We start from the raw sequence: 22,182 nt of genomic DNA on the forward strand, positions 1-22,182 counted from the left end.
TTTGATCTTTATTGAGATCATCTTCAGGGCTCAAAGGATTTGTTTTCTGCATAGATGTGGCATTATTGTGGGTTGTGTAGAGAGCACGATAAAGAAAATATTTTTCTGAAACCTACCTCACACCAGACTGCATCTCACGATTTCCGAATAATTTTTCAAATTATTATCAATCAAAATTACAAAGACGGAAAATTGGTGTCATAATATGAGCCCCGAACGGCCCAGAGTAATTATAAAATAATTAAATTTTACATGAAAAGCAATAAATTGACCAAAAGATTTTCAATTTGAATATTTCATTCAATTACAATGACTTGGTTACTGTGCTAACGTGTAAATAACTCTGTTGGAATTAATCTAGTTGCGTCTTCCTGTAAGTTATTTTATTTTTAAAAATAAATAAGATGCAATATGTTTAATATATTTATGCGCCGTTTCCAAGAAAATATTTTATAAATCGTGAAAAAACGGTATCGCTCCATTGATAAAGCAGCTGTGACTTGATAAATCTGCTAACACAAAATCTCTTCTCGCTCTGAATAGACCAAATTGTAGCAGACTGGCGTATTTCGTCGCCGATCTTCACAATTGGCCCAGGCTTAAATTGGTGGAATCAGACTCGTAGAAGTTTCCAAAGTGGGCTGGAAATCGAGAGATTTGCCTTCGGTTGCACGCAGTCTAACTTTATTTGGAACTCGTCCGAAGAACATCTCCTGACGCTCTTGTTATTGGAGTCTGAGCTAGATTTATGCAGTTCTAACCAAAGACATTCAACCACGAGGAAAGGCAAATAGACATTGTGTCAGGTCTAAACATTCTCTATTTACAGCTTTAAGTTTGCGTTTTTCCCCGTGGTTTTTTAATAAATTTTTGTTTTATTTTTACATTAAATTTGTTGGATTTTTCAAGAATTTACATCCATCATCAGCATCTAAACGAGTAAACAAAGCATATTAGTATTTTACGTTTTATTATAAAACTTACTTTATTTTATTTTTTCATAACATATCGGTTTTTGTAAAGAAATATAGCCATTCAGCATCTGTAATTTAAGTTTGTAATACAAAATTTAGAATTTCTATTAAGTAATAAGGTTGTAGGGAAAGTTTAGTTACCCTCAAACCGCATGGTCAAGATGGAAGAAGAGTACCTAATTTTTTTAAATAAGCAGCAATGCGCAAAGATTTTTTTATTTAGGAATCTTGGTTTCTTTATGTCAAACAACTAAAGGCAACGTGCTCAACAATGTTGAATGTAATCTGTATTTTAAGGAACACTTCATGGGGAGCAGATCACACTATTAAAATTTTACAAGTATTACTCTCTCTTATCGACTATGGTGCTACTGCTTAGGTTTCAGCCCAAAAATGTGTCCCCAAAATGCTCGACCCTGTGCATCATAGAGCAATTAGACTTTGCAGGCGCATTTAAATCCAGCCATGTTATCAGTATACTCGCTGAAGAAGGAGAACCCGATCTGAATAGAAAGAGACAGAAGCAAGTTGTGTCCTTTTACATAAACATTAGAGCAAACCCAGAACATCTGCTTAATCAAATTAAAAATTATTTTAATATTAAGTTATTTTATGAAAACCAAACTAGATACACAATTTATATATCGTATAAATAAATATATTTTACAATACAATGAAAATGACAGATCAAAGCCAAAAAATATACCAGTCCCCAACCTCCTGGCAACTCCCGAAAGTTAAATTTTATTTTTATCTTACAAATACGCGAAAAAAGAAAACGAACCCAATAGAGCTCAAATAAAAATTCTTTGAACTAAACCAACATAACGATGATCCTTTAGTCATGTTCAATGATGGCTCCAAAAAATTTCAGGTAGGTTGTCCTTATGTAATTGAAAATCACCCTTCTATCTTTCATTTACCATCATTTTTAAGTTCATACAATGCAGAAATATTTGTCATTTTAAAGGCTTTAGATTATCCGTCTATCATCTGTAAAATAATTATATGTTTTTATGCTTAGTGCACTTCAAGGAATTCAGAATCCGAACTCAAAAATCCATTAGTTCAAAAGATTTAGCAAAATTAAAAAAAAATCCCTAAACGGCTCTTCTATTTTCTTCAAGTCAAGTCGGGACAGTGAGAAAATAAACTAGCTGGCACCGTAGCGAAAGCTGCACAGAACAATCCCATCATCTCAGTGGTAATACATCCTGAAGATATAAAATCTACTTTCAAACATAATTTAATTGAAAATTGAAAAAATCAGTGGAAACAAACCACCTTGATCAAATTACAAAACATAAAAGACACGTTTACACCTTGGGAAACATCCTTCCAAAACTCCAGGCGTAATGAGATCATAATGTGCCGATTACGTATATGGCACACAAATATTACCCGCAGGACCTCATGGAAAAATCTTTACCAACATGTCTTTAGCGTGATCAATTAGATTTATTACACATTCTTATCACCTTCGTTTTGTCTTAGGTGGGCTCATTACCCCAAAATCCCATGAACGATAATGTTAGGGAATGAATAGGAAAAAAATGAACAACGATTCGAAAGTCTTAAAATGAGAAATCTTTATAAACTTATATACATTTCCAAAAAAGTTATGGCTTTGTTCTTCCTGAGGACTGAGACGGGCGGTTTTGCTTCCTGTGTCGGCGGAGGTGTTTCGTTCCTAGAGAATGTGTTCCTGATATAAGCCAGAAAGGGCATTCAGCTCGGAGGGTCTTACTGGCATAGCACACAGGCAGAACCTCAAACCCTGAGTTTCAGTAACTTAACTTAAAACCTGGGAATACAATCCAATAGATACAGAGACTTGTCCTCTTTTCAGAAGATGCCAAGACCCTCCTCCAAATCATCACACTGAAAGAAAAGAGTTAATTAACAGAAAAAAATCAATACCGCATGGCAAAAAAGTAAAAAAGTTAAAAAAAGTTTTTAAAAAAATCTAATTTTTTGGCCCATTTATACTATTTTTATGAGCATTTTTTTAAATTAATTTTAATTTATATTATATTTTTTATCATCTTTATTTTACATGAAAGAATTTTTTATATCTTAATATTATTTTAAGAGTTTACGCCAAAATTTAAACTATTGGTTTTTTTATTTAATCCTTTAATTTATGTATTTTTAAATTACTTTTTATAAAATATCTGAATACAATATTAATGTACAATATAATTTTAAGAGTGCGGCAAGATTTAAATATTTGATTTTTTAATTTACATATTGATTATTCAGAAAACGTGAGATGCGGTCTGGTGTGATTTATGTTTCAGAAAAACATTTTCTTTATCGTGCCAACGTATCGTTCTTGAGTGCCCACACGGGGCACTCTCAACACGTCACGCAAGAATGGCACACTTACGCAGAAAACAAACACTTTGAGCCCCGAAGATGATCTGAATAAAGATCGAAACGTTGGCACGATAATGAAAATGTTTTTCTAAAACAAACCTACGTCACACCAGACCGCATCTCACGATTTCTGAATAATTATCGACAAACGGTCACTAATCAACACACAAATTTATATATTCTTTAATTAGATTTTTAATTTTTTTAAAATATCAGAATGAAATAAGAACATGTTTATTGTGTAAGGATTTTTCATTATTTTTTGGGACATATCTGTTATGTCCGCTTACTCACGTCCGTTTAAACAACGTGCTAAAAACAGATAAATCTGTTACTGCTAAAACTATAAGAATAGTTGTACAACCAAAAACTGCCTGTCAAAATTTTATTTTCGTTTCCTCGCATGTAACAATTTAATTTATTACCTAGTCCTGCCATAAGTTCTGTTACAAGAAAAAGGGCCATTAGGGAATAGAGAAACTTGATAATTTGAAAAGAAATTTATTTTAAAAAATCCAATATTTTTAAGATTGAAATAAAATAATATTACTCGAAATGACCACCTTTTGCCTTCACCCAAGCTTTTAGTCTTCGGGGCCAATCATCTATGGCAGTACGCAACACGTCTTGAGGAAATTTCTCAACTGCTATAAGCAGAACGGACTTGAGGCTCTCTAAATTGGCGTGTTTCCTGTAGCAAGCCATAGCTCAAGATGGGACCACACCTTGTAGTCCAGAGGATTCAAATCCCCACTTGGTGTGGTGGGGAGTTTGCTACGATGGCACCACAAAACTCCATTTTTGTGAGCAAGGAGTCAAAACAAGGGCGAAAAATTACCAAGAAGACATCCTTGAGAAAGTAGTAAAGCCCTTAAGTACTACTCTTTTTTCCGGAACTCATTGGGTCTTCCAACAGGACTCAGCTCCTGCGCACAAGGCCCGAACAACTCAGCAGTGGCTGGGGGGGAATGTTCCGGAATTCATTAAGGCTTCAGATTGGCCCTCGGGAAGCCCAGATTTGAATCCTCTGGACTACAAGGTGTGGTCCCATCTTGAGCTTATGGCTTGCCACAGGAAACACGCCAATTTAGAGAGCCTCAAGTCCGCTCTGCTAAAAGCAGTTGAGAAATTTCCTCAAGACGTGTTGCGTACTGCCATAGATGATTGGCCCCGAAGACTAAAAGCTTGTGTGAAGGCAAAAGGTGGTCATTTCGAGTAATATTATTTTATTTCAATCTTAAAAATATTGGATTTTTAAAATAAATTTCTTTTTCAAATTATCAAGTTTCTCTATTCCCTAATGGCCCTTTTTCTTGTAACAGAACTTATGGCAGGACTAGGTATAGTTATTAAGTATAGTTTTATATTTTTATTATTATATTATATATTATATTTTTTTTAAATGTCAATGTAAGGTTTTCTGGCTCCGCTAGCTTATTAAAAGCAGAAGGTAGTCCTTTCTGAAAAGAAAGCCGCATGGGACTTGGACAAATGCATAGTATGTACTGCATTTGTAATGTTTGAAACAAATCGGGTCACAGGAAGCAAGATCAGGCAATGACTGATTGGGTCTGGAGTAGACTAAAACAAGCATTGGAGTTGGCCAGTGTGGGTTTTGTCTTTTTGAACCTATGCTAAAATCTTCAGCCCGGTTTGCTTTGTTTGACTAATTCCGTTTCGGGCCTAAGCGTTACGAGTTCTCGGGGCGCCATAAGAAGACTTCCTTTTGACGGAAACAGCATACAATTGGGAATACTGCTCAGCTCCATTGTACGGCGAAAATGCACTATTTTTCCTCTATTGTAAATTAACAAAACACCTTGTGGAAATACGTGATCTCAACCAAAACTGACAAACAAACGCACCATGACTAATTCCTTTCACAGTGTGTTAATAATAATGGCAAACACTGCTTAAAAAACAAGGCAAACTCGAATTGTTGACAATCGCTATGTGCGTTTTTACAAGCCATATTTTAGTAATCAAGAAACTAACCTGGAATCTTCTACGTATCTAAATTTAAAACCGTCTTGTGCATCGAAATCGAGTAATATCTAATAGAAAATATCTACAGAATCTTAAAATTTACTGTTGTTTGTACACTACTAGCAATCAAATCTGGATATATCCGAATGCTGCGAATCACAGAATCACTTCCGATGTTGCTAATCACGTCTCATACCGAAATTAAAAAAAAAAAAAAAAAAAAAAAAAAACGATCTCAGACTCTGCCACATATCTCATAGGTGCAACCGGTACTAGATATCCAGACGGATCCTACAACCCTTCACCACTCCGTACAAACTTGGGACTTGTCTTTTAAGTCCGTCTACATTCATTCCCTTGATTACATACCTTATAATCGAACAACAAATTACCTTCCTTTCACGCTGATAAATTACTTTCACTCCCAAGGCATCATACACTAAACCAAGATGTCCTCTAGGCGATACGTCACAAGAATAGTTGACAGGTACTTTAATATATAAGTGTGAAGTTTATGGGCCGCCAAACAGCTGAGGTCATCGCCGGCCCTCTGCGTACTTTCCATCTTTTTCTTTTCTTTCGCAGCCATTTGAGCGTCTCGATCTGGTTACTGACTCTCTGATTTCAGATACTTACTACGTTGATATTCTACTTGATAGATTTCTAGGATTTGTTTCTTTTCTGTGTATATTGATACTGAATGTATTTATTAGAGTGAATGTGTTGTGTGAGAGGGCCGCTGGAAACATTTAGTACACTATGGACCCAAACATTAGATGAAATATATATACATAATGTGAATGAATGGGGGGTGGAGGAATATCGAGTGAAAACCACCATTATAATTGAATAAATACGTACGTACATAGGAAAAAATTTATTTAAGAGTAGTGAATTTAGGTTTAAAAATTGCGTACCCCCGGAAGCTTAACTTCACAAAACATCGACTTTTATTTAAAATCAATATGCAAATTTAAAGTTTAAAATAATCAAAATAAGCACGTACTACTGTATTACTATCACATATGAAAATTTATAGTACCAGATAAACCACTTATAACTACAATAGTATTAACTCTCGTCAGCTCTGCACGTTGAATTTTCTAATCTTATAGATTTGTCACGCATCTGTCGATAACAGATAATGGATTATATCAATTTTCATAGCTGCATGTGAAGTCGTCGTGCACAATTTCATAACACGTTGCAATGCCCTTGAATAGCTCGAATAGCATTTAGATTATATTAACGATGATACACCCAGATCTTAACATTACTTATAATAAACACAATTAAATTGTAAGAAAACAGTAAAATTGGAAGAATAAATGTACAATAGAACAGATGTAGTTGTGTATTTATACATATTTTATTTTTCAGAAGTGATGCAAAAAAAAAATGTAATTGATTTTGAAATATAAATTACAAGGACATATTAAACAGAAAATAAGGAATATAAAAATAAACAAATACCATATGTATTACAAAGTGAAAGATTGTAATCCATAAATTTGTTCTTCATGATTTATCTTCTTTGATTAATTCTGGATGCTACATAAATTGGCCACAAACGAAAAATAGTTTTTTTTATTGTTTCCGGTTCTCGCCTGGCACAGCTAAACTATTGCTATTTCATCATTCAGTACATCAGACCTTTATTATCGAATTTTAATTGCATAAGAATGATCTGTTTGGATGAAATTTGAGCTTATATTAACTAATCGATTCATTTCATGGGAAATACATTTCGATCCAAGATGATCCAGTGAATTTTTCGTTGATCACCATAGCGTTCTACAATGATAGAATATGATTTTCTATCTATTAATAATAATAGAAATATTATTTTTGATTGTTGATTTAATAGTTAAATGTTTCTTTGATTCAGCCCTATTCAGGTCTATTTGCATTTGACAAAACCAATTATGATGGCTTTTGCTTTTCATTAATTTATCCAGTTTTAGAAAATTTGCCATCAACAATCAAACAAGGTTTCTAGGAAGCTCTGATTATAACAGGAAGCCGCCACCTCAATCTTCTCCATTAATTAGATTAATTTCCTCCCTATTTCTTGTCTCCTAAATGATTAGAGGTGTTCATATTCAACTATAAAAGTTTTTAATGAGTTATTCAGAAATCGTGCGATGCGGTCTGGTGTGATGTAGGTTTCAGAAAAACACTTTCTTTATCGTGCCAACGTTTCAATTTTTATTGAGCCTTGAAAATGATCTCAATAAAGATCGAAACGTTGGCACGATATAGAAAATGTTTTTCTGAAACCTACATCACACCAGACCGCATCTCAGGATTTCTGAATAATTATCGATTAACGGTCACTAATCACCACACGTTTTTAATAAAACTAGATGGGACTATGTTCTATAACATAATGTAAAGACCTAAGAGAAGTTTCAAAATATCTTATTTTTACTGCAGTTTACACTTTTTTTAAGCTGTGAGAACAAATTCTAACGATTCTGTTTATAATTTTGTATCGATCATTGGTCTATTTTTTATCGTCGGCGAGGCGTTTGATGTAGTGTATAATGATTTATTACAAACGCTAAGTGCTGAAAATGCAAGAATCAGTCCTAAACTATGTACCGGTGTTGATTAAAAAAAAAGAAAAAAAACGCTACTGAACACAATATCATTTCCACGTCGCAAGTAAACACAAATCTGAAAGGAGGTGCTATGTCGATAGTTGAGTCATCCGGACCTTGACAGCACAGAAGCAGCCGCAACGCGGAAAGCATTTATTCAGTCTATATCCATTCCGGACAGAGTGCACATAAACGAAATACAAGTGGATTAAACAAACATAAGGTAAAAAATTGCCTCGATTAAAATTCGCTAAAGGAAAAATTTCGTTACAATTCATTTGGTATAATCTTATATTTATATATAAATAATTATATATAAATAAATATAATTTATATTATACTTAGTTAAGTCAATTAGTTCTCAAATTTCAATAATTGTAAAAAATTGATGTAAATTTATATATTTTCTGTATAACGTATGCTATATTACAAAAGAATTTATTTATTTTTGCAATATTATTCAATCTAAGAGAAAAAACAAATTCTTGATAACTGCGGTGTTTTGAAATTGTGACTTTTCCAACCATTTGACTCTTCCTGGTTTACTGGTGTGCCATACGAGTTTCGCTATTTTTTGCAATTTTTTTCTGCGTTGTGTGAGTAAAAATTCATTAGGATTTTTTAAACAAACTGCTGAGAATTCTTTGCATGATAACAAATTTAGCTTTCTGGCCGACGAATCGACTGTATCAGGTTCGCACATATTCTTGATTAAGGCAGTATTACAAAAAGTGGTTCCTTGTCCATGGTGGTCCAAGCTGCACCCAGGACGATGGTAAACCTGCAGATATTCTCAGATTTGCTACAGGCCGTTTGCGTTGGTATATAACTTTTGGTTGTTTTTGTGACTTTTTTTTTGTTTGTTTCTCTCATTCAGCCAAGATTTGCTAAGAAATGTTATGACGTAGGTGTTTAGTTCTGTAACCGCTACTGCTGCCAATTCTGTACATCGCGGGGATTATTTTCTTCCTGCAAAATTTCTTCATTTCTTACAATCCTAGTGTGTATTTGAACTTATTCAGTGCTTATTTCCATCCGCCTTCCCACATTGGTTTTATAATTCATTTGGTTTCTGAAATCATTGAGCTTCTTTCTTTGCCATTGCATCAGATATTTTACCGTACGACTTTATTACCGTGCTTTTAATGTTTCCTGCTCTATCCTGCATTGCGGACGATTCGTTAGGATTGCAAGTTAATAAGCCTGATTGTTGGCACAGGTTCAGTTTTATTTTCTGTTGCATAATGTAGTCCTTACTTTGTCAGTACAATTGAAAATTAAGATCGGTTGGTTTTCAGTTATTTTATGTTCTTTGAACAGAGTGGAGCTATTTATTTAGGGGTTGTATGGAAACGACTGTAAGTTTAGGGAGGGCATCGGGAATTTCTATTTATGTCTTAAAATAAATGCTTATTTTAATAGCTTTCTGCGCTATTCTCACAAAGACGCATGAGGTTTCGTATGAAATTGTTCTGACTCTATTTTTTTAATGCAGAATTCTATTTTTCTCTGGACAGAAGAGAATTTTTGACATTCAGGGTGTTATCCAGGCGCCTGATTAACCCGGGCGAAAATGTCAAAACTGGTATTAGAATAGTGTGTGTGTGTGTGTGTGTGTGTGTGTGTGTGTGTGTGTGTGTGTGTGTGTGTGTGTGTGTGTGTGTGTGTGTGTGTGTGTGCACGCGCGGGCGTGCGTGCGTTTAAAATGTCGTTATAGTTCTCTAAGGCCTGGATGAAGGGAAAAAACTGCACTTTTGCACTTTCCAACTTATGTCAAGGATTTTAAAAATTTCTGTTGTAAAAATATTTTGAAGCTTTTTCCTTTTTTGTATAAGACAAATTCATCTTTCACAAAGCATAAGGCATAATAATTTCTTCTGGATATTTTAAGCAAATCCATTTAACTGTTAATAAAGAAAAATAAGTTATGTAGTTTGTGTTTTAGATCTGGTTATTATCAACTGTCTTGCCAAGAAGAGATAATGTGACTTGTACATCAAATTTCAGGGGAAATGATAACGGAGTGATAAGACCCTCGACCGTACCGAAGTGAGCAACGTTACGTTTTGATGATGGGAGACAGTTTTTGGTTGGAAGAGGCACTTCAATTGGACTGGTATAAAACCAGGATAAAGCGTATGTTAAAAGTCGAAACTATCGCACTTTCCGAAAATGAGAGAGGGTTTCTATCTCAAACCACAAAATATAAAGTGCACGTGTTGTTACAAAATAGGCGGAAAAAGCTCATACAAGTCATTGTGAAAGTGACTTCCGATATGGAAAATATTAAAACTTTCACACAGGAATTAGACGCTTTTCGGCAAGAAATTAAGGTCTCTTCATTTTAGTTTTGTTTTTCAATTAAATAAATCGTTAAGGAATTTATAGATGTACACATTGCTGTTGCCAGAGATGGAAGTTTTGATGGAAGAGTTTGAAGACACCCGGGAAAGGCTATGGACCGACATGATAACCTACCAACCTTACAACTTGATCGTTTTCAAAGATTTGACGGTAACAAAAATGAAATTTTTATTGTGGCAGCAATTACATTGTGTTTTTTAGGCCGAGAGATTTAAAGTGGAGGACAGGAGAAAATGCCTGGGCCTGGAACATAGTCTCTTGGTTATGGAAGGAGTTGCGAGGTTTCACGCGATGTCGAGGATCCTTTTGGACAGGGGATTATTCCCAGCAACCGATCTGAAAAAGTACATCTCCCTCAGGCCCAGGAAGGATCTGTTTAACTACATATGGGCCAATCCATTAAAGCACGTTGCCAAAGAAATCAAACAATGGGGTAACGAATGGTACACAATATTTTTTCCCATGTACGATTTATTATATCGATAGATTTTTTTATTATACTTGTAAGTTACCTCTGCTCGATATATTATAGTATTGTGCATTTTGAGTATGCACGCCGTGTACAGTTTAAACAATTAAGTTAAGGCACAAGGTCGATCAGAGTTAATTATCATCGCGTCTATGTTAATACCGTATGTGGATATTCGATGTGCCAGACCCTAAATGTTTATGTTCGGTTGTTATTACTATAATGTTGTAACACATGAAATATACGTCAGTAAGAAGTAAATTTAAAACAGTGACAAATACATAAAACAAAAATTTCGTCAAAACCTCAAAAATTGTACTGCTGGGGACATTTAGTATTTTCAACAGAAACACTTAACAAAAATTATTATTTGGTGACCGTGAGGTGCGCGAGAAATCCATAATTTTCGCGAGAAAATCAGACCTCGTTGAGAAAATATCCACCTTAACTCTCCTTACATTAAGTGAAAAATACTGGGAAAAAAGTCAATGCCTTTGTTAGGCAAGTGAAGGTGGAGAAAAACAGTATTCTGCCTGTATTTCAAGCGGAATACAGCACAAATTTTAAAAGTCCCGATGTTAAATTTTGCAACAAATATAGCCAACACCCAGCTAGCATTGCAAACCAACTGTGTTAGTCCGAATTAAAGGCCAGTTTTCCAAACGGACACTACATATTCACGGATGCTTCGGTAACAACTCAGGGAGTTGGTTGTGCTTTCTACGACCCCATAGCAAATCTGAAACCAATGTTTCGACTGCCAGAAAATCTTTCAATGAACTCTGCACAATTGGTCGCAATATTAAAGGCACTTGAATATGCGAAACAAAAAGAAATTAGGCACACGGTGGTTTGCTCAGATAGTAAAAGAGTAGTGGGAAAACTAAAAGGGAATGAGAAGGGTTTTGTCAACGGGCATTTAGTAATGAGAATTCTCCAGTGTACCCAGGAAATACAATCGGATGGGCTGGAAGTTTCAATAGCGTGGATACAAGCGCAAATGTGGATAAAAAGTAATAAAATAGCCTACAAATTAGCCAAAAAAGCAACGTAGTCTGGACTCACATTGGCCATACCAGTCCAAAAAAAGACGTAAAATGATTCCTACATTTGACTCTTCTCATGGACTGGCAACTGGCGTATCCGCAGGAGCAGGCCAATTTTTTCAGAGAATGTTCCGCTTGGTTGGACGAGAGCCGGGTTGAAATCGCTACGACAGGGCGCAGACCACGACCATAAATAGAATACTGACGAATCATGGGCTATGTGTCAACCATCTCAATAAGATAGGAAAAAAGGAGACACCTCAATGCCAAGTGTGTGGATCCGTGGAAGATCTTCCGCACATCATAATGAGATGCAAAAGATTCAAAGAAGATATAAAGTACGAAATTCTGCTTTCCTCGTACACCAAAACAACATACAATAAACTGTATAAATTCTTGTGCAGTGCAAAAATAAAAATGTAACAAGAGAAAATAAATGTTGTACATAAAGTTAGCCATGTAATAATTGTTTAGTTCAAAAATGGTTGTATACATTAATTATACCAAATAAAATATAGAAAAAATTCTAGCTTTGTATAAATTCATTTTTTTATTTAAAATTTTGTAGCATAGTATAATTTTTTTTCTATATGTGTTTGTAAAATTTAAACAATGTTGATAAATCCCAGGCCTTGAAGTGATCTCAATAAAATTCGAAACATTGGCATGTTAAGAAAATGTTTTTCTAAAACCTACGTCATACCACACCGCACCTCACGATCTCGAAATAATCATTGGCTAACGGTCACTAAACTTCACAAACTTAACAAAAAGTTGTAACAGTTCTTATTATACGATATCTGCTAGGAAACAAATTTGACAAAACGCGTACGTTTCCATACTACACTAATGGCCAAATTTAACGGATCACTCAATTTATTTTGTTTAAAGTAAATCCATTATCTTTCCAAATTAGTTACAGGTAATTAGGAGGTATCGTAATCAAAATAAACAATAAATTGTTTTCTTCCATTATATTTGTACTGATTAATCTTATTTTCACAAAAAGCAGCCTTGTGCCCTTCCATTCTGCTACGCCTAAGGCTTTCAGTTAATCTTTTTCCTTTGTTGATTTAATTGATATTACTCATATTCTTAAACATTTTGTAATGGCTCCAGTCAGGCATTTGAGTGAGTATGAGAGGGTAAGAGTCATATAATTATTAAAGGAAGAATATACCCTGCTTGAAGTCGCAAGGAGGCTGAGTGTAAAACACTGCAATTGGTAGGGTTCTTCGGCGCTTCAGATGAACAGGGTCTTCACACTAGAAGGCAAGGACAGGGTCGACCTCATTCCTTGTCGAACTTGTTACAGGCGAAGATAATGTGTTACAAATTTTGAGCTGTCATCCTCGATGATATAAACCTTTTTAGGTGTGCTTTATTTTTTCTGTGACGACAGAAAATCTGTGTGGCTTTATATGAGTGTTTGATCCGTAGACGGTGTAATGTTGGGTAAAATATTTTGATGTGACTTCTGTTGTCAGTGTTCTGACAAATTTATTCCATTCTTGTTGGCGTTTCTCTCTGGTTGTTTCTAAGTTCATGCGATATCGGGGCCAGGTGAATGTTTCAGTTAAGTCCTCGCTTCTCGCTGTTTTTTTTGCCTTTCGATCCGCTTCTTCATTCTCCTATATAGGATGTGCCTTTTCAAACTTTTCTATCCAGGTCGATTGACATTTCCAATATACAGGTGTAAAGACAAGCGAGACGAAAGATTCACCCCTCATCAGGCTGTACGAAACCAGCCCAACCAGGCATTATGAAAAATGACATAAGAAATCTGATAAATGTTTCGATTTCCTCCAGGCCTGTAAAAAGAAGGATCGACGAAACTAGCCTTAGTGCCCGGTACCCGGCTTGTAGCTCGGGCGTCGGACATTGGAAGATTGGGGACAAGTTCTCTTTACAGATGAGGTGAGCGTTGGACCCAAATCTTTAGATGGCCGAAATCTCGTATGGAGACACTCAGGAGAAAGGTACGCCCCATGCTGAAAGGCTCCTCAGGTGGCAGTTCACGGTAGGTCATTGATGTTCTGGAGTGGCATTTCCTTGGATGCCCGTACCGAATTGGTTGTTGTGAGAGGAAGATCTCCAACTTCACACACATGATCGAAGAGCATACAGTGCCATTTTCCACCCACATCGGTGAGAGATTTTTGCTAATGCAGTTTAATGACAAGCACCATGGGACACATATTGTGGATGACTAACTGAATGAGGGTAGATTTGAGTGCTTTATTTAGCCAGCTCGCCGGATTTGAACCCAATTAAACAAATTTGGGATCAACTTAACCGATGAGTACGACGGCGAAACTGAGGTCCTAACACCCTAGCCAAGTTGGAAACGGTTATTCTTGATGAATGGAAAAGAGTTCTTCAGGATTTTATGAGAACTCTTTTCCAAGGAATGCAGTTTGTAAAACACATTTTCCAAGGATTCAAGAAATAAAGTCAAAACAGGGAATTTTTTTTATTGCATTTTATTTAATTGTAATTTAAACACACCACTTTTCAAAAACATAAAATGTAATAAAATATGTATCATATAACTAATATAATTTCAGAAAAGAATCAAATCAGAAACATCATATACGAATTTGTTGCTTTTTCGATGAGATAACAAACGTAAAAATCCAATTTTTCTTCTTGAACTCTGGAGGTTTGATCTGTCTATCCTTTCTGTCTCAGTATGGCAGACGGTTTTCATCTTTTAGTCATTTTCAAAAATGTTGTAGTCTGACTTTCGAAAACAGCTAAAAAATGTATTTAACACGCAGGTATATTATAGATTAGACTATTAATTTTTTGCGTTAAAATTTTGATTATGAAAATCTTTTTTTATACAACCCCACTGGAACATGCAATATATAAAAATATCAATAATTCCTGCTTTCAGTTTAATCCTATTGTTGCTTTTTGTTCGAAATTTTTGTAAACCAACTAGCCTGAATTCTAAAAATTTACCGATTCTGACTGCAGAATGAAAAATTTGAATGATACAGAAACGAGAAGTCAAATAAATTGGGATTTAATCCTGCTACCTTCGGATTTGCTTCGCAATATTTTGAGGTATATTTGGTCAAAATAATTCGTATTTGGGGATTCCAGGTCATTCCCTTGTGTTGATACATCTCGATGAGGCTGTCGATAGAAAGGGGCTTGACGTTATAATAGAATAGGTTTAGAAGTTTTATTTGGGGACTTAGTGGTGTCAGGTTTGACTTTTGAAGTCCAATGAAATATAGGTTTGGAACAGGATGCTTATGGCCTGGACTTTTTTTGGACAAGTGCTGAACAAGTTGGAACGTGTATTTGCAACTCCGTTCTAATTATACCTCAATGTTTTGTCTAACATTACTTCATAGCCTAAAATCTCCTGAGAATTCCATGCTGAGTCGAAAAATAAAACTTTTTAGGTCTAACTACAAGGCGCACGCATGGAATTAGGCCACCAGACTTAGCATTCATCCCTCTTCCATTTCTAAGAAAATTTTAATTGAGTGAGCAATTAAGTAGGTTGCTATCTTTCTCAACATAATAACAAAAACGGGCATTTCATGTCTGTTCTGGCTTGAGTGGACTGTATTTTTCGATGTTCTCGGGAGCGATTTCAATAATAATTATCAAATATATATAAATTATATTGGCAAGAAGAGTTTCCCACTCACCTCAGGTTGAAGCTTCCTTCGCTGAACGAGGTAAGGGGGGAAACAGGAGGGTAAGACGATCTGGTTAGGCAAAGGAATATCGACAACCCTTACCTGGGCTTCTAGGTGTTACCTCAACCTTGGCCACAACGATTGGCTGGTCCCAGAAAGAGAAATCCTGTCGGTTAAACAGCTAAAAAAATTATAAATCGCGTGTGAATCGAGACGAATCAGACTGGGCACTAACGAAGACTCTTAAGTGGGGGAAAACAATCGGCCCTACGTAGGGCCTCCTCTCACTTGTTCGCACTCTCTCACTCGAAATATACATTCTCATTACCAAAGTAAAGTATTTCCCTAAATAGGCGCGAACAATGTCGGACAACCCAATGAAAAATTAAGGATAAATTTTAATGGACGCCAAAACAATTTCCGTTTTAAAGATGAGATGATGGATCGACCAGCTGTCGAACAACTTAGAAAAAGGATATTCGGTGAGGCTCAACAGAACGACAATTCTTTTGCCGGGTTTTCGACGATTATATCGTCATCATCAGTGCCTATTCATCATAGGAAAATATAGCAGTGAAAACATATTGTATAATTTAAAAACAAAATTAAAAATAATTATATTTTGTGTGTGGTGATTAGTGACCATGACATGTGACACATGTGACATAGTATATTGTGTGGTAGTAGATGATTATTCAGAAATCGTGAGATGCGGTCTGGTGTGATGTAGGTTTCAGAAAAAGATTTCCTTTATCGTGCCAACGTTTCGATCTTTATTGAGATCATCTTCAGGGCCTGGGACTTACAAACATTGTTTAAATTTAACAAAAATATGTAGGATGTGGAAAAAAGTGAATTTATACAATGCACAAAAAAATATTTTTTTTTAAATATTTTTTATATTCAATAAAAGTATTTTTACTCACTCGAAGTGTTTGTTTTCTGCGTAATGTGCCATTCTTGCGTGTCGTGTTGAGAGTGCCAGTGAGATATTGCCTTTTTATGTTTATATACATTGGATTTTTAAGGAGTGGGGAAGGAAGTCGGTATAGAAAGACATTTTTGTATAAGGACAACAATCATATTTTTCTTACTTTAACTCGATGAGTGTTGAAATATGTTGAAAGATATTTTTTTCTCAAGACATATTTTCATCACTCATCGAGTTAAAGTATGGTATGGTATGGTATGGTCGAAGGGATGCCGGGAAGCGGGGCTTGTGTTCCCCAGGCACTGCAGCCTTCTGGCTTATTGTACCTTCCCAGTTCCCTAGTTTAGTCAATAGACTCAATCCTTCTTCTCAGAAGTATCAGGTCATTGACTGTTCTTGCTGCAATTTGGTTCCATGAGTCTTTTTCGTATGTTAGGTTAAACCTCCATTGAGCTGTTGCTTCGCATTCGAAGATGATATGAGTGGCTGTTTCCTCCTCCTCATTACATANATTAGAGGCTATTGGAGGCGCATAGTACCCGTTCGTACCCCGAGTTAAAGTAAGAAAAATATAATTGTTTTTAATTATTTTTTTAAATTATACAAAATGTTCTAACTGCTATATTTTTCTACAATAAATAGACCCTGATAATGACGAGATCCTTTTTCCAAGTAATTTCCGTTTTGTTATGCAGTCAAATTAATAAAATTTTACTAAATCAGCATTGGAATTTTTAAAAAAAGGTAACATACGCACTTCTTTAGGGTTGATGTAGGTACACGGCTGTTTCAATATGTAGATGGATTGTATGAAAAATTGAACGATGCTTATGAGGTCGACGAACGAAGGTTCAATGTCATCAACCACGGAGATCTCTGGACGTGCAACTTGATGTTCAAATACGGCTCTGGTTCGAACATTGACAGACCCATCGCTATCAGGTAGAAACTCTTTTGACAACATACTTTTCCTCTTTTAAACTCTTTTACGAATCTTCAGGTTCATCGACTTTCAGATGAGCTTCTACAATACGGCAGCGTGGGATCTGACTTACTTCATCTGTACGAGCCTGGTACCGTCGTATAGACGGAAATATGAACGGATCCTGCTCGTGAGATACGTGGACTGCTTCAACTACAATCTCGACCTGTACAAGTACGAAGGAGCACGGCTGAAACTGGAGTCGCTCGAATCGGAAATGAAAAGACTGGAGCTGCTCCGAGTTTTATTACTTTCATTGACTTACCCTATCATGACAACTGGTAATCATTATTAGCTGAATGAAAGTAGATTTTAATATTATAATTAGTTCGCTTAAAGTATGCAACGAGTGAGTCCAGTTTATATAAGAACTTTTGCATTATGTATTATTATTTGTTTCTTCGTTTTCTTTAAATTGGCGTAACAAGTGTTCCTTGATAAAATAGAATTTATCATTTTCAACAAAAGTTCAATTGAGTCCATTGAGTTACCTTGTCATTGGCCATTTTCCAACCAGTTGCTCCATCAGTCACTGGTAGGTACATAGTGGTAGGTCGTGACTATTATCACTCGCTCAGGAAGCGAGTGCCTGGATGTTATATTGTTGAAGCCGAAGTCCTTTACTGTTAAAGCTGGCTAAACGCTGTGATAATTTCGCTTACATTCTTTCTAACTTTTCGATACCATGCAGAACATCTAACGAAGCGTGTAGTTTCAAATGAACTGAACTTCTTACAACCACAGGTAGATCAAATTTTGACATTCACATTCATAATTTCAAACACTTTCCTGTATCGTTCAGAGTTAACTATCGAGTCCATAATTAATCAAAATTTTTGCTGAACCGGCACTACTGGGTCTGTCTTCACTGGCGGATTTTTTGTTTGAGTTATTCAAACGCGTTTCGGCATTACGCCATCTTCAGTGAAAAACTGTCTGTCATTTAGTCTGAGTAGGGTTTATATAGTATTGCGTCCGTCGCTTGTCGCTGGGGAGACCACGGAGACCACGCCCCCTAAAGCAACGCCCCCAGCGGACGCAATACTATATAAACCCTACTCTGACTAAATGAACACAGTTTTTCACTGAAGATGGCGTAATGCCGAAACGGGTTTGAATAACTCAAACAAAAAAGCCGCCAGTGAAGACAGACCCAGTAGTGCCCGTGTGCCGGTTCAACATGAGTTCGCCAACTCGCAGACCAAACCCCATCATCTACTATAATCAAAATTTTGCGATTAAAATTTGGCCAATTCTCATATCAAATGGGCTTTTCTTAGATTTTTGCATGTCACTACCATTTCAGAAGGATGAGTATATCTTTCATCTATCCAATGTCAACTAGATGGCGACTCTTTTGGTACTCTAAAGCTAAAGAGCAGTTCGCGCGCAATTGCGACTGGATTTTATTCAAAACTTAAACACATTCAACATTTGTGAGTCTTTGTGTTAGTTTCCAAGGACTAAAGACTCCACCGTTGAATTGTTCGAACCAGATCCGTGTAAAATGCTGTCAAAGGTACCCGTCCTCTCCGGTTTTGTTATTTCAAGAGCTATTTTAAGAGAGCTTAGTGTATTATAGTCAATAAGCTTTGTGACGTTTTTAATTCAGAAATACAGCACATTATAAGCAAATGTTGGGATCTGTTATGTACTGTGCAAGAGTGCTTTTATTCATAACCTCTTTTAACGTAAAATTACTTACCATCTGTTGCGTAAAATCGAAGTGTTGAAAACAATTGGAAAAGGTGATGACATTGAGGATTATAAAGTTAAGATTAAGGTTAGAAGTAGTCTTGTATACCGCAACAAACAATATTCTGCTGTGCATTTAACCTTAAGGTTTCAAAGCGTTTTGCGATATTCTTTTGATGATTTCTTTTATATGCTTCTGTCCTGGAATACAATCCCATTGAGCATACAGTCATCTGTGTACCAGATATTGTCTGCATTTCCTGGGTTCCCCTTTTCCCAGTCTGCCCTACTAAGTATGCTTATATGAAATTTCTTGAAAATGAAAATGAAATCTGAATTTTGAGGTCACAGGATCCAAAATCATTTTCAAAACCTTGTCTGCGCTTTTGTCCCTTTTTATGCTGGTAAGCTATTAGAGCCTGTCCTAAGATTAGCCTCTGAAATGTGTCTATATGTACTCTCTGGACTAGAAAGACTAAGAATGTTTTTGTTCAAAGTTGATGATTAGATATTTTACTTTATAAAAGGGACTCTGCTCCTGTTAGCCTTGTGAGAGACCCCTCCTAGTTTTAAGGAATCTACGATTGTTTTATCGAGGTTTATTCCCCCCTTCTTTTTTGCACAATCGTTTTGGTAAATGGTGAGCATATTGCACCTCGCCTGTGATGAACATTGCGCCATTTGACGACGGTTTGCAAATCCCTAGCAATTCAAGCCTTTGGCAGAAAAAAGTTTGAGGATACCTTCAATCAACTGACCACACTAACAGGGCGCCACTTTGGAGTAAGCCTCCGGTGGTATTAGAATAGTAGCAAGCAAGATTTTTTTATTCCGCTAGCACTGCACATTTTTAGCTCTTACCTTCCCTATTTTTACCTCATTTCAATTAAATCGATACGTCTGTTAAGAAGTACAACGTTATTTGTGTATTCATGTCTGAAGTATTGTAGTCAAATCGTCGTTCATTGTTGTTGTCTAAGGATTGTTATTGGCTGTTATTTCTGATATTTTCCTTCGGGTTTTGATGACATACGTTATATTTAAATTGGATTACAGCATCGCATTTGAAGCTTATATAGATGACTGTTTCTCCCTTCAAATTCCATAACCTATAAATGGGGGCATTGAACATTCCCAGGTTGTGTATGTTTAGATGCCATTGTCTATTCCTAAGTTTTACATAAATAGCAGTAGCTTTGTGTATGGTAGATTTCACTAGGGTCCTTTAACCAAACGTTTCAAATAACTGGAACCACTGGATTTATCCATTTCTACTTTTTCTTTGTTGGACCGATTTTGAGATAGTGGATTTTGTTATGCCTTGCAGATCTTCGTTTCGCCATTATGTCTGATTGTTCATAACCCGAAATTTCGTTGTATCCTGGCAACTAAGTTATCGTTATGTCGTTCTTATTTGGAAGTTTTGAATACTTCAGTTCATATAATAAGAAAACACGAAACGAGTTAAACTCAGAAACTAAGTATCAAAAAAATTCATTACATATTTCAAAATACAAAAACTATAGAAACATGCTTAAACACATTCCGAAAGATCCTGAATTATAGAAGTAATACACAATCAACAACACTTGAACTGGGCCTAAGAAAAAAGAAAAAATATGAAACTAGACTAAAAGATATTGAACATGTACTTTTTGTTTTTTCATAGCGTCATTGGTTCAAGAGAAATTCAGCCGAGCCATCTAAAAAGGACACCCTGTACATATGCATTCATCAAATTACATAATGTACTCAAAAATTGCAGATTGTAATAAAATATTGGGAATACATCAATGTTTAAGCGAGGTTGCAATTATGAAGGAAGAGAACATTTAGTTACGGTGAAGCATGGAAATTGGTGTTTATGCGATGCAGTTACACCATTTTAAATTTGCCCCGGACTTATTGTAGAACTGTAAACAAGTGGTTCCAAGTGGGGAAAAAAGGGGTTGTACGGAAATATTTACGTAGTACCGATTTCACATAGGAAGTTAATAATTGTACTGGCTTCATTAACCTGGTGTTGTGATATTTTTTCAGATTTAAAAGCATTTGATTGGAATGTCGCCTTCGAAGGAGGATGCGGCATCAATTTGGCGCTATACCAAGGAGAAAGAGGTGCGCAATTGAGAAAATCGATTGGACCCGATCTAAAACGGTATCTTAAGAGTAGGCTTGGTTGATTGTAACAACGAAATAAATGTACCTGTAAATCATTATGTATTCGAACCCGTCACTAACCCCAACCCTAACCTTACCAACCTAACCTAAACCGTCCCTAACTCCGCTCCTAACTTAACGCACCGTGACCCTAACACCGGCATTTTTTTCAAAAAGTAACTTTTATTTTCATTAAATTCAATCGAGAGGCAAGCGAAAAATTCCGCCCACTTGTAATACAACTTGATTTGTATATATTAATCAAGGTTTCACGTTTTTTAACGTTTAATAATTGAGTCCTTGTCTAAAAAAGTAAATTGCTAAGGAAAATGAAAAAAAAATTTTTAAAAAGACAGACAGATAAAATTTGTTTTAGATTTTTAATTACCATTTCAATATCGCGTATTTCCTCCTCTTGCCTTAATTAGATCTTGAAGACGATCGGCATACTTTCTACCAGTCTGGAAATATTTGCTGGAGGTTAGCCCATTCTTCACAATGAGTCCCTTCAAGATCATGGAGTGTATTAGGAAGTTATGGACGTACTCTTAATTGTCTTTGAAAGTTATCCCATAAATGTCCGATGGGGTTTGAGTTTGGAGAACGGGCTGGCCAGGCAAAGACCCTGATGTTATGACCTGTTGAAGGTACGTTTGTAATATTAGAGCGATTTGTGCATTATCGTGCATTGGAATAGGATTATCTCTGATTTCATCAAGGATGGCCAACGCAAGATATTCCAAACTTTCATCCACCTAGCGAGTAGGCCCTCCACGAACAACAGCCAACTCTGTGCGATTCTCCATCAAAATTCGCGCCCACACCATCACTGAGAAAAGGTTGGCTCTGGGAAAAATTATAGGCTTCGTATCTTTCGTTTCGCCTTCTCCACACTCTTTCACGCCCATCTAGATCTAAAATCTAAACTCAT

At 35.9% G+C, this 22,182-nt stretch overlaps 1 protein-coding gene across 6 annotated transcripts; it reads left to right on the forward strand.

Moving 5' to 3' along the window:
• The first annotated feature begins 8,062 nt into the window (after nt 1–8,062).
• LOC106671010 lies at nt 8,063–21,310 on the forward strand. 6 transcript variants are annotated; one of them, XM_024229590.1, is made up of 7 exons: nt 8,063–8,165; nt 9,950–10,275; nt 10,331–10,456; nt 10,508–10,770; nt 17,180–17,356; nt 17,415–17,677; nt 21,132–21,310. In XM_024229590.1, exons 2-7 carry the CDS (start codon nt 10,012–10,014, stop codon nt 21,272–21,274), a joined length of 1,236 nt encoding a protein of 411 aa, XP_024085358.1. In that variant the 5' UTR covers nt 8,063–8,165; nt 9,950–10,011; the 3' UTR covers nt 21,275–21,310. The 6 variants fall into 6 exon arrangements, with proteins under 6 accessions (XP_024085358.1, XP_014257230.1, XP_024085359.1 ...); XM_014401744.2 differs by having other exon boundaries at nt 10,508–10,749; XM_024229591.1 differs by having other exon boundaries at nt 8,083–8,165; nt 9,888–10,275.
• Nucleotides 21,311–22,182: the final 872 nt, after the last annotated feature.

This window comes from Cimex lectularius, unplaced genomic scaffold, assembly GCF_000648675.2.
Source record: "Cimex lectularius strain Harlan isolate CLEC.00 unplaced genomic scaffold, Clec_2.1 scaffold407, whole genome shotgun sequence".
NCBI lineage: Eukaryota > Metazoa > Arthropoda > Insecta > Hemiptera > Cimicidae > Cimex > Cimex lectularius.

Coding starts and splice junctions, on each gene's coding strand:
- LOC106671010 (XM_024229590.1), top strand. CDS start 10,012: ATGATGGGAGACAGTTTTTGGTTGGAAGAGGCACTTCAATTGGACTGG. Junction 10,457..10,507: donor TCGTTTTCAAAGATTTGACG/GTAACAAAAATG, acceptor TGTGTTTTTTAG/GCCGAGAGATTTAAAGTGGA. Junction 17,678..21,131: donor TTACCCTATCATGACAACTG/GTAATCATTATT, acceptor ATATTTTTTCAG/ATTTAAAAGCATTTGATTGG.